The 12,882-nt window shown below is 43.0% G+C and overlaps 1 protein-coding gene across 1 annotated transcript; it reads left to right on the forward strand.

The window, feature by feature from the left end:
• The first annotated feature begins 500 nt into the window (after positions 1 to 500).
• On the forward strand, positions 501 to 12,882 carry LOC120737104 (high affinity choline transporter 1-like). The gene is made up of 9 exons (XM_040037596.1): positions 501 to 1,335; positions 1,844 to 2,046; positions 2,166 to 2,279; positions 3,398 to 3,553; positions 7,051 to 7,199; positions 8,119 to 8,262; positions 8,454 to 8,607; positions 8,737 to 8,954; positions 9,893 to 12,882. The coding sequence occupies exons 2-9, from the start codon at positions 1,863 to 1,865 to the stop codon at positions 10,433 to 10,435; spliced, it is 1,662 nt and encodes a 553-aa protein (XP_039893530.1). The 5' UTR covers positions 501 to 1,335; positions 1,844 to 1,862; the 3' UTR covers positions 10,436 to 12,882.

Consider the following 12,882-nt stretch of genomic DNA (forward strand, 5'->3'; position numbering starts at 1 on the left):
CTGCGGGCTAATACACTTGTAATTACAGTCACTCGGCTTTATCGTTAGCCGCTTTAGCCTGTCGGTTTTTCTCTGTGCTCACCACTTCTTTAACAACGTGAGAGGGTCCCTTCGTGGTCGCCAGTGTTAACCATTCCTCGCCGTCAGTCCCCTGACCGTGGTCGGGAGACACGAGGGGAGATGCTTCCTCCAGGGCCGAAGTTTGTCCTCCTTCGGGGTTAACTCCCTTCACTTTTGTGGAGTAGTGAGGCAGACAGAAATCAGCCGAGGCACCGGAGAGTACTGAAGAGATGAGGCTTTAATAACAGTACTGCACACTTCGTAAACACACTGCATAGCCTGTAGCCCGTTAGAACGCTGCTCCCGGTCGCCCTCTCTACCCATGACACACTCTCTCACTCTCTTTTCCCTCTTTCGCTCCCCGCGTTTCCCTTACGCGCATGCTCACACACACATCACATACACTCCTTACTGCACCCAGTCACACACAAGACAGCAATTCCCGCAACACCAGAAAGAGTTGTATTTCTAGCCTGGTGTTCCTCACACAGTACAGAGGCACCGACTCAGATTATTCAGGGTTGTGTTTGCAGCCCTCTGTTCTCTTTAAACCTTTACAGCTTTGCATAGAAAATATGAGCACTTTAATGTAGCAATGATGAAGTTTGAACCCAGCTATGTTTGCTATGTATAGGCAATAACAGTGTGTACAAACGCGCACACTCGAACAACAGGAGGAATAAAACACATGGGCTGTGTCAGTGCGCTTTTGAGCCTTTAGTGGACTCTGGCAGCGAGCCAGTAGCCCGCACAGCCCGTCTCCACCTCGCTCATTCCTTCCATGCTTCCATGTAAACACATTTTCCTAAAAGAAATTATTTTTTCAGCTTTAACTCGCACCAAAATTCTTTTTTTTTCCTCTTACATATTCTCTCATGTGTGTATGTAGGCTTCTTTCTTTTTTTTAAACCAATTATTTATGAATGAAAAACTTTTAACCAATGAACTGGCTGTGTTTAAAATAAAGGAGTTGGTTTATAATAAGAAACATTACTGCTTTACTGTGATGTGTTCAATAATAAAACTTTAGCGCGTCTATGAGTGAGAGTCAGTTTTTAATTTTTTTCAAAGAAGGCTTCGGTGCAATGCCCTCTCACAGTAACTGCACACACACACACACACACACACACACAGACACACACACACACACGTATTAATGTGGCTCTCAGATGTGTTCACTTCCCAATGTTTGGGGTTGAAATTCAGGCTACTCAACCACTGAAGACGGGGGACAACATCTGTCCACCATCTTCATCAGTGCTGCCGAGTGTTATGGTGAGACCCCTTTCACCTCTTTGACTCTTCATCCTTCATGCCCCTTGCCTCTTATTACCCCCCCCCCCCCCCTTTTGCACCAAGAGCCAGGCCCTCAGACGCTACTGCTCCTTTCTTATGTTTTTGTTTTGTTTGTTTTAAACTCTAACTTTTTTTTTTTTTTGGCTTTTTTAAAGAGGCACATAGTTTCTTTGCACTTTGCTCAGGTTTCATTAATACAAACATATCCTTCTGTTTTCTTTTCATTGTGCTTAATTTCTTCCTGCACATTATGAATGCACGTTTTTATCAGATTCTTCTCAGGTGACTTTTAAATGTATGCAAACGTGGCTCCTCCCCCATCTTCCTTGCGCTACAGTCCTGCAAATATTTATTTATACAAAAAAAGAGAATTAGATGTGATTTATTTGTATTTTACAATTAAAAGACCTGCAAGCAGCATCTGCATGTTTCCTTTTGAAGCAGTTGGCGACTCAGTTTTTCACCAGCCTCTGATGTCTCTCTACAGGACACAAAAGTAGTTCAAGATGGCTCTCAATATACCAGGCCTGGTGGTGATGGCGCTGTTTTACCTGCTCATCTTGGGCACGGGCATCTGGGCATCCTTGCGTTCCAAAAAGGAGGAGAAAAAATGCACAGGAGACGGCATGGAGATAACTCTACTGGCTGGACGCAATATCAACTTACTAGTTGGTATCTTCACACTTACTGGTAAGGCAGTCAGATGGTGTGAATATATATACACCGAGTCTTTTGTATAGTGCACTAAATTTTGATCTTTGAAAGTGGTACATGAATAAGACAAGTGAGTTGTTTTTCTTCGTCCGCAGCTACATGGGTTGGTGGAGGCTTCATCCTGGGTATAGCTGAAGCAACATACAACCCAACACTAGGCGCAGTTTGGGCACTCATGCCTGTGCCCTATGTCCTGACCTTCTTCTTAGGTGAGTGGAACCCACTTATGAAACAAGAACAAAGAGAGCCACAGCAGGACGTGTGCAATGCAAGTACAAAGCACTCAAAGCACGCTCTGGGTCGATTAGAATAGAAGCGTGTCCGTTTGGTCATGCAGGTATTTTTTACATGATTTTAGTTCAGGCTTCATTTGATTGGATGCAACTGTGCAGGTCGGATTGGTGCTTGTTATCCTCACATTCCAGGGGTGGACTTTTAAATAGAAACAAAAAGTTGATGTCAGCTTTAATGAGCCTAACAACACAGCTTAGCCCCCTCCAGTGTTTGGAAGAAGAAAGTTTAACATTTGTATGCTTCATTTTACACCCAGGAGGAGCTAATGAAGGTCCTGTGGTACAATGACCTTTGGGTACGAGAGGTGCTATTGTTAGAGGAAGTCAGTCTAAACTGAAATCTATGAGAGAACTATGGAAATATGATAGAGATGTGAGCAGCTATAGGTTTAGTATTTTAACCATAATCACCTTAAGTTATCCACAGTGTGTAAAATGCATTAATAAAATGAGTGTCTGTCTGCAGCAGAAGTGTTACTGACCGCCGTCCGTGCAACTCCCTTTCCCGCAGACCCCGTTTGACTGCACCAATAAAAGTGTTGCTCGTGTTAAAAATAGTACTGTAGTAAATCAGTTTAGTATTTTAACTGGAGGCAACAGGTGCAAACAGATGAGTTTACCCCTAAGCTTGGGTTGCCTTCTTGTGAATTCACCAAATTGACAAACTCAGCAGGGCATCCAGCATCCATACACATTTGTGACATGTTCAGTCATCGGCACTCGGGCACCTCTTTCACAATAGCCCACAGATCGTGAGAGTAATGTGAACTGGAGCCTCTTATCAGGAAATACAACATGCCTCATTGTTGGCCTTATGGTCCCATGGGTTTGTCTGAAGGTGTTTATTATGCTATCTGGAGGGAGAACTTGTTTTTTTCTATTGTTCAAAAGCGTTCATTCTTTCACTCGGCCACTAAATCGCTTCCTTTCTCTCTCGTTAATGAAAGATATATGTAAACGATGTATCCTAAACTTGACAACATTTTCAAGGAGGTAATCAGATGTGTTGCTAAATCCCTTTCCTCCTCCTGCAGGTGGCTTTTTCTTTGCCAAGCCAATGAGAGAGAACAAGTATGTGACAATGATGGATCCTTTCCAAAAGAAGTATGGGAATGTCCTTGCAAGTGCACTGATCTTTCCTGCACTGGTTGCAGACGTGCTGTGGGTGGCACGCACACTTGTCAGCCTGGGTAAGTTACTTCACACTTTATAAAAGGTCTGGCAACATAATGTGTACGCACATAATTGTGCAACCAATAGAGTACATGGTAAAAAAAAAGAAAAAACAGCAGGATACTGATAGTGGATGCTTTTTTGGCAAACAGCTTGAATGCTGTAAATAATTCAGAGGAAGGAAGCAGGTGAAGAAAACAATGCTATAAGAAAACTGCAAACAAAAGTTATCAGTGAACAGCCGACTTTGTAAACAGTCGCTGGCTTGTAACTTCTTCACCAGGTGTTAACGTAGCTTAAAGAAGTTTAAAGAATGGGTGAAAAACACAAAAAACACACAAAAAATAGAATTATAAGGTACACTACTTTGGGTAGAGTAATCTTATCGCTTTGTCCTGCTCTTGGTTCGATTTTGAGGTTCGCAATCGTTTTAAAGTTAACAGAAGACGATACGTTAGCATCTCAAAAGTCAAACAAGTAGATAAGCTTTACATTTTTAAAACAACTATGCCTTTTTTAGAAGGACCAGCTATTTATAACCTGCAATATCTGAACAGAACCTTTCTCAGTTTATTTATGCTACTTTAGCACCAGCATGCATGCTAGTTATAATCTAGTTAGCTATACAACTCAGTTTAAAGTCAGACTAACTCGTTTAGCTTGAATAATTAGCTACAACAGGTATCTGCTAGCAACATTTGTAAACATCCTGATTGCTGGCTGTAAATAAAGCCTTGTCTAAAATGAAGGATTAATAGCCTAAAAAATGTAAACACCAGTGTTGCTAATAGTCCGTGTCAAAAAGACGAAAAAAACGAAACGATGTAGAGCGAACCAAGCACGCTGCTCTCGTGCACGGCTGTGAGGTCATCCTAGCGGCTCTGCAAAGACAAATGTTGTCCCTTATTATAGGCACAATGAGGATGAGTGACTAAAAATAATTGCAGCTCTGGGTTATTGTTGTTACATAGTGTTCACCTGACTTATTTGAAGATTAATGTGGATCTTTGTATTATCACTCATGTTTAGGTAACAATTCTATTTCTATCAGTCATATGATCTAAAATCTCACCACTCCTGCTGGTAGGGTCTCTTTGTTTGTTTGTTTGTTTTTTAAAGAGTAAAAGTTCACATACAAGGTTTGATGATGGATTGAATTTACTTTGAAATGTTCGTAAAGTAATGGGAATGGTGTGACTTATTTAACCTGCTTGTTTGGTAACATTGTTAATACTGTTTTGATGGTGTCGTGTGTATGTGTGTGTGGTACGTGCTGAGATGGTGAACGCAAGTGTGTATGTGCATGGGTGTTTGCGAAGAGGCAAAAGTGTGTGTGTGTTTGCGCGCTTTTGTGTGTGTATAATGTTTTCCTTTGTGTTTTTTAACGTTGTTTTCTTTTCCAGTGTTATTTGAAAAGGGGGTTAGACATCGAGCAGCCTTTTAATTGTGAAAGGTGATCAATTATTCCAATCAGATTGCTGTTTCATTAGAGACATTTTCCAAAGTTTGTGCCAGTTGTGACTAACGGGTAACTGTTACATGCTGAATTAAGGTTTAATGCCTGTGTGTAGTTTAAAGATTTAAAGAGAAGCAGTGAAATCTAATGAGATTTGTTTGAGTCACTTTAAGCTGTGCCAGTGCTCCATAAAAGGACTGGTGGGGAGGCGGGAATGCTCCTGGGACTTTTTATTTTTTTCTGTCCAAAGCTACAAACTGATATTGAATCAGGGGACACCCCTCCTTAACATGTCAGTGTAACAACGTCCACCAGTGTTTTTTTTTGGAAATGTTATGCAAACCTCCCTGATGTGCACGCATCACATGTGCACGCATCACATGCGCACACACAAACACCTGATACTCCAGAGAGTGCTTGACCCACCGGGGCGATGTTGCTGAGTGACTGTATGTGTGTATGTATAGCATAAACCGAGCTGCTTTATGCTTGAGTGTGTGCCTCTGTGTGTGTGTGTGTGTGTGTGTGTGTGTGTGTGTGTGTGGGTGGGTGGGTGGGTGCTTAACTAAAAGAAAATGCTTTCGATGTGCTGTCACTTAGCAGTGGAGTATCAACGGCACTGTCACGGTGCAATTTCTGCCAAGAAGAAATGTGGAACAGGACAGTTTGGAAGGGGGGGTGCCTGTGTGTGTGTGTGTGTGCGTGCGTGTGTGCATGCACACATGTTTGAGGTTTGTAAGTGGGACAAGGATCTAATAACAACCTGGGGGGTGTTTGGGATGCTCTTTGCCCCTGTCCATCCCTGGTGCTGTTCATTAAGCCCCAGAGGCCCCTGGTTCTCATTCCACCTTTCCTATTCCTAAATTTAGCATTGAGGGGAAAGGCACAGTTCAGTACAGAACGCATAAGAGCTCTGATACTATATCTGGAAAACAGGCCATCCGGGAATTATTTACGATGCGGTGACTGTGCTGCATCATATCCCACCCATCGCAGAAGTGTCAGACAGTTTCAGAGTTAACGCCAAAACGTTAAATGAAGCCTAAGTGCAAAATAAAATGAACACCTGTATAACAAACCTTCCTTTGCAGGGCCACAAAGTCTTAGATAGCTGACACCTAGTCCAGTCGTTTACATTTTCCAATAAGAACCTGATAAAGTCAGAGAAATGGATCATATTACAAAAAAATACACAAACAGGGTTAAAGGTCAATCTAAAGCGTTCATGTCTCAGTTCATAATGATGCAAAGCTAGTGGGGAAGTTGAGACGGGGTGGTCAGGTAGCTGTAATGTGGGTGGGGTGAAAGGTCAGCGGGGTGGATGGTGCCGATCTGACACTTCTCTGTTTAAGGGCATTGTTGTGGTGTGGCTGCAGGCTGCGGCTGGGGGGACCCTGGCAATGTGGCAGAAGAGACGGTGAAGGTAGTGATGTTTTTGCTTGTCTTGTTTGAGTAACAAGATCTCTCTCTTTTTTTTTTTTACTCACCTATTTAAATGTACTTGTTTCATTCCTTTTTTTTTTACACTTGTTTCACACTAGAACACACTTCTCCACACCTCTGTCTTTAATGTTTTTCTTTTAAATGAAACATCAATATTACAAAGGGTGCTAACTCGCCCAAACAAGAGGGTGAACCTGAACATAGTGGAGTCACAATCAATAGGCTGCTTTCTTTTGTGTTCCTCTATGGTTTTTGTTAGTTTTGTCATCATCACTTTTATGTTGTAGCGTTGCTTAACATAAGGTTTAAACCAAAGTCACCCATGCTTAAGCGTAACTGAGTTAAACGGCTACACATGTAATGTTGCTCTTATGAGTAATGTGTTAATACTGCATCTCTATATGTGAACAGTATAACCAGACAATGTTTCTCATTAGAACTTAAAATAAGAGTGGATGTGGTGTGTGAGAGAGCGTATTTAAAGAGAGACTGAGAACCTAAAACCATCTAATTAAACAACGAAAGTGAGAAGCTGCATGTAAACATAGATACACTCATCTGCACCCGAGTGTCCGTCAGTCCTCCGATGCTCATCGCTCTGCTCTGTTGTTCCAGGTGGAACCATGAGCGTGATCCTGGACCTGCCCTATGTCTACTCCATCATCATCTCCTCAGTGGTGGCCATAATCTACACACTGCTGGGGGGGCTCTACTCTGTGGCTTACACAGACGTCATCCAGCTGATCCTCATCTTCATCAGCCTGGTGCGTAACCGTCTACTGATATGGCAACGCAGGGGCTCCCGCTGAGAGACAAATATTATTCAAGCATGTATCCTATCAGGTTACTCGCTCTGCTGCATGAAAGAATATAGAAGGATAAGATTTCAATATAGAGTCGACAGGTAGCTTATTAACAATGCAAACTGGTGCTATTAAACCAGGCTCTGGTTTCAGTAGCTTATTTGAAATTTCCATCACTCAGTTTTCAAAATGGCTGCCATCCAGATAAGCAAATAAGATTGTTGATGTTACAGCTGTCAACTGCTAAAAGGCTGCTATGTAGGCGCGTTCATGTACCACCGTTGGGAAGCCCCATGTTTGTCAAGGCTCTGTCTGCACGCTAAGACTCCACGTCACACCCCCAAAAGTTGTTATTCTCTACCTTTGCAATGGTAGATCTCCACATTTGTTCAACGGCAACTTAAGGACAACCGGCAGCCCTCGTGGCACCGGCATGCTAGTTGTTAGTCGAGCAATTCTACAGCTGGAAATGAGCAAAAAAATGGACCTGAAACCTTTTCCCTAAATGCTGATTAAGCTTAAAAGTTTAGAAACTGATGAGTAGGCTTCCGTCACGAGCCATTTAATATCTGTTCTTTGATCTTAATATCACATAATCTTCTGCTGCCAGTGGTGTTTTCAGAGGTTACAGAATTTTCCATTCTACAAAGAACTGTGTTGACTTAGACGTTAAACCATTTAAGTCTGCAGACAGAGAAGATTTTATGTGATTAAGAATGTCCAGAACAGCAAATGAATTGACTGTTTTTAGTTGACTGCATTTCACTCAGAATAAAAAACCCCGGGGGAATAAAAAGTGTTGACGTCCTCAGTGTCTGATGAAAAATATCCCCTGCTGAGCTAATAATCAGATCATCTGTGTTCTTGCTTGTGTAAACAGTGGGTGTGCGTCCCTTTCATGATGACCAACCCTCACTCTGTGGACATCTCGCTGACTGCATACAACGCAACTTTCCAGGCTCCTTGGGTCGGCACCGTGGAGCTCGATGAGGCGGGCAAGTGGTTCGATGACTTCATGCTGCTGGTGAGTGTGAATGTTATAAAAGCCACACGTGGAAGTGGTACTCAACATTGTTTTTCAGCAAAGCAAACGAGTTAAATTAAACTTGGCCAAGAATAACAGCAGTGGCTTCACTGCAGGATTGATCTTGTCCTGTTTCACACTCCAAGCCGATTCCTGTCATCGTGTCTGACCTGTGTGTGTGTTTGTGCCAGGCTCTGGGCGGTTTGGCCTACCAGGCGTTCTACCAAAGGATCCTGTCCTCCTCATCTTACACCCAGGCTCAAGTGACCTGCTTCGCCTCTTCGGCCTGCTGCCTGGTGCTCGGTATCCCCTCAGTCCTGATCGGGGCCGTGGCTGCATCTACAGGTAAAGCCTCTAAACTTGCACCTGTGGAAAATTCCTTCATCAGCTTTTCGCCTTAGCACAAATTTCTTACTGATATGATTGTGTCCATCCCCTTAATGTGGAAATTTGATCTCGCCTGCTTCCTGCTAGATTGGAACTCAACCTCTTATGGATTGCCCACCCCGTACGAGCGCGACCAGGCAGGATCCATCCTCCCCATCGCTCTGCAGTACCTCACACCCCCCTACATCTCTGTCATTGGCATTGGGGCTGTAGCTGCCGCTGTCATGTCCTCCATGGACTCGGCCTTGCTATCCTCTGCCTCGTTGTTCTCCTCAAATATCTACAAGAACATCATCAGGAAGCAGGTGAGTGTTTTTAGCAGCACTAATCGGATTGTAAAAGCAGCAGTGTGTTTCTGCTCTGTTGCATTGAGGCAGCATTATAATGTCTGTGCATCCTTTTCTTTAACTACCTATCTTAACTCCAGGTCATTGCAAATGGAGCCATCGTAGCATCATATCAACCGTGGACGGTTTACCAAACAAGCATGTGGTTTTGTACTATGCAGGAAACCTCACCCTTGCACAGAGGTGGTGGGGATATTTAAACTTAGAACCTTCTTACTGTGAGACGACACCACAGCACCAGTTTGCAGTGTCCTGTTACTACTTGATCCTGGTCTGAAGGTCCATTGTGCTGCCACCTTCAGGTGTAATGCAATGCCATTTTTGTTTATGTGAAGGAAAAGTTCCATTAGGGATCAATATGATCTTCCAGAAAAGGCGTGTCAGCGTCTGCTGCTCAAGAACACTTTGTTCCTAAATGAATCATCCCAGTGGTATGGACAACTGCGGTAATGCTGATGAATCATCCAATAAGGAGGCTTCATTAATTCAACTGACAATGCCATCTTGTTAGTCATAGATCAGCAGCTGTAGTGCTCACCATCTTTTGGTTTTGCTGAATTTGCTGACTTTAATTCAGCAAACTGTCTTCATTTATGCTTCTCAGATGTTAAAAACATCCCCCATCTTGCACTGTCATCACCATAACGGTCAGCGTAGATAAAACACTGTTACTGGTTGACGTAAAACATTGTTTTTCATGTGCAAGTGGCAATTTCACTTCATAAGAGATTTAATTTTCTGGCATACTGTGGAGATACAAATGATGATTCACCAGGATTAACAGTGGCTTAGATATACAGCATCTCTTCACCTTGGAGGGCTCAACAAGCTGCATGTTTATGTAATGTATTATTTAACTCTGTTTGTCTGTCTTGTCATTTCCTCTGCTCCTTCAGGCTTCAGACTGTGAGATGCAGTGGGTCATCCGTATCTCCGTGGTGGTCGTGGGTCTGGCTGGCACCGGCCTCACCTTCCTGGACAGTAGCGTCCTGGTGTTCTGGCTTGTCGGCGTGGACATGTCCTACACCATAATGTTCCCTCAGCTGGTCTGCATCCTCTTCTTCAAGGTCTCCAACGGTTACGGCGCCATCGTGGGCTACATAATGGGGCTCGTCATGAGGATCCTGAGCGGCGAGCCCCTCATTGGCCTCCCACCAGCCATCCAGTTCCCCGGCTGCCGGCTGGACAAGGAGGGAAAGCTAACCCAGTACTTTCCCTTCCGTACCGCCATCATGCTCATCTCTCTAATGTCTATTCTCCTTGTTTCATTGTTGGCGTCCATCATTTTCAACAAGGGCCTGCTGCCGGAGAAGTGGGATGTGTTTAATGTCAAACGCAGGCAGAGAGCAACATCCAAGGTCGCACACGTTAAGAGGACCAACTCAGAAAAGGAAGGGGCTGCCGTGGCCAAGCAGCTGCTGGACACCACCAGCTGCTGAGAAGTCTCACGACGAGGGGGAGAAAGGGTGGGCGCCGGCTGGAGGCATGTTTGTCTGCCGGCTGGGCACGATTTCACAGAGGGGGAACAGCAGCAAAGGCTGGATGCTTTTTACAGTTTGTACAGCACTGCTGACACAACAGCAGCAGATATGAGCTGAGCTCTCTGGTACCCGACCTATGAGCTGTTGTCTTCTAAAGAAAATACAGTAAAAAAAAAATAGGCTTCCTGGCTAAAAGCCATAAGCCTGTGTCGTATAACTAGCCACAATAATAACATTCACACAGACCCAGAATAAAATGTTGCAGTTTTGTGCTGCATTCTATTTAAATCATTAGTCATTACTTAAAATGGAAACAAATTACATACAGTTCATTAAAACCATTTCATTTTTTCTGTTTTTGCTACAAGCTTACAGTAGTTCACTTTCACAAGCACACTTTGACAGGTTGAGCTGCTGCCCAGACCTGAATTTTCCTTTCCTAACGACCACCAGCACTGTGGTAAAAAGACACTTGCACAAAAAAGAGACTTTGCACAAAAGGAATAATCAGTCCTCCAGAACGTTGACGATTATAACAACACACAAATAGTATGTTGTTATTTATTAACATTTCACATAGTCATATGATCTGCATCGCAGCGCTGTGCAGCGGGTGCCGCTACCTTTCCTCTGATTGTCAGCAGGACGCGGCTCTTTCACATAGAACAAAGAAGCGTCACCCTGAGAACAAAGAACGAGTGAACGTTTTGCACGGCTTCATATGAGAAAGATGTTTAGACAGTTCATTTCATCATCATCTCCTTCCTTTATTCACTAAGGCTGCCTCGAGTCCAATAATGCAGCAACAGCAACTCTCCTCATCTTGCTAGTTAGGTTAATTTTAAGTCAGCTGATAAGCTCGGCTGCAGTGCAGTGCTGGAGGTGCTGATGTGTGAGAAATAATAAAACTCATGAAATGGCAACAGAAACACTGATGGAAGTGACACCGGCACTATCTCGTGCTTTTTAAACCTCCCATTTTTTCCTCCCCCCTCCTTGTCTGCTGAATGATGAGTTTTGCTGTAAAGAAAAACAGGGGGAGATGAAACTGTACACCCGCTTCGCTCAAATGCATTTCACAAAACAACTGAGTGTAGCAGTTTATTCCACGACTGCGCAGAGAGGTCGCCCAACATCTCCCTCGTTTTCCTCCTCGCTCATTCCTCTTTCTCACGTTTTTATTTTTTCTCCAAGAGTACGGGAGAAGTGCCTTTCCCATTTTTTGTTTTTAACGTACTGTCGTTTTTTTGTAACTGTATGCAAAGCTGTAGTTTACTGTGGGATCATTTTTTTCTCTGAGGCAGTGCAAATGTTTGCAGCTAAGATTCAGAGAATTGAAAGTTTTACAGCAGTACAAATTCTACTCCCTTTTGTTGATGATTTGATTTTTAAGACTGTGTAATGTTTTTCGTTGTGTGTTTTATGTGCACTAGATGCCTGGTAGTAGCAGGAAGCCTTCCTCTGCCATGCTGTTGCCTTTGATGTCACTGGAAACCTGTTTTACTAAATTGTTGATTGTGTAATTCACAGACTAAAACTTTCATATACGCTAGTCACTGCTCTTATAGCTCATAGTGGTATTGTTGTTTTTCAAGTATACAAAATGTTACATTTTTTTGGCTTCTATCCAACAGTGTGAATGTGAACGAGCCGTCAAAAAGAAGAAAAAAAGCAAAGACAGATAAGGACATGCAGGATATGATGCATGTGTCTTTTTATACGTGCGGTTGTGATTCCTACTTGTATTATTACTCTTGTGCTGTAAATTCTGATCATAATTTGTATTTCTACACTTTCTATTTTTTATCAGCTGTTCGCTTATGTGCAGAGTAGAAAACTTTATCTCAAGTTAGCAAAATAATATATAAATTCACCTTTGATTTTGCAGAACGTGAATATAAATATAGAATTTCAACAGGTGTTGATGAACTTTCGAGAGCAGTGATTGTGAACACGTGTGGAGAAACTGTACGTGCCTACATGAGCACTCCTGTCCCGACAGCCTCAGATTACGTCCACATGACGTGATCTGAAAGGAAACTCAGCAGCCGTCCTCGGGAGGCTGTCTCCGGTCCAGTGAAGGGTGGCACAGCCTTACAAAAAGAACGTTTTAAAAATGCTGCGTACGTTTGTCGTGGCTTTCATTTCAGTTGCGTGTTGGTCAAACAGCTCTAAAAGTGCTGGACAGTGGTGTTTGTATTACAGTGTGAGTTCTATATTGTATTTTGTCCCCTAAACATGTATTTGGTTTTATACTATCATGCATGTCATTTACTGAGTTGTTTGTATACTGAACTTTTGTGAAGACTGTTCTCTTCTTGCCATTTGGCAAGGTCCTACTTTGTCATCAGTTAATGTAAATCCCCATGGGCTGGTGTTCTGTCAGAATAAAGGATGAAACCAAA

Source organism: Simochromis diagramma, unplaced genomic scaffold (assembly GCF_900408965.1).
Source record: "Simochromis diagramma unplaced genomic scaffold, fSimDia1.1 OVJJ01000463.1, whole genome shotgun sequence".
Classification (NCBI taxonomy): domain Eukaryota; kingdom Metazoa; phylum Chordata; class Actinopteri; order Cichliformes; family Cichlidae; genus Simochromis; species Simochromis diagramma.

Excerpts from the sequence above, each read along its gene's own strand:
- LOC120737104 (XM_040037596.1), top strand. The coding sequence starts at position 1,863 with ATGGCTCTCAATATACCAGGCCTGGTGGTGATGGCGCTGTTTTACCTG. Across the intron at positions 3,554-7,050 it reads ACGCACACTTGTCAGCCTGG|GTGGAACCATGAGCGTGATC; the intron begins GTAAGTTACTTC and ends CTGTTGTTCCAG. Across the intron at positions 8,263-8,453 it reads TCGATGACTTCATGCTGCTG|GCTCTGGGCGGTTTGGCCTA; the intron begins GTGAGTGTGAAT and ends TGTTTGTGCCAG.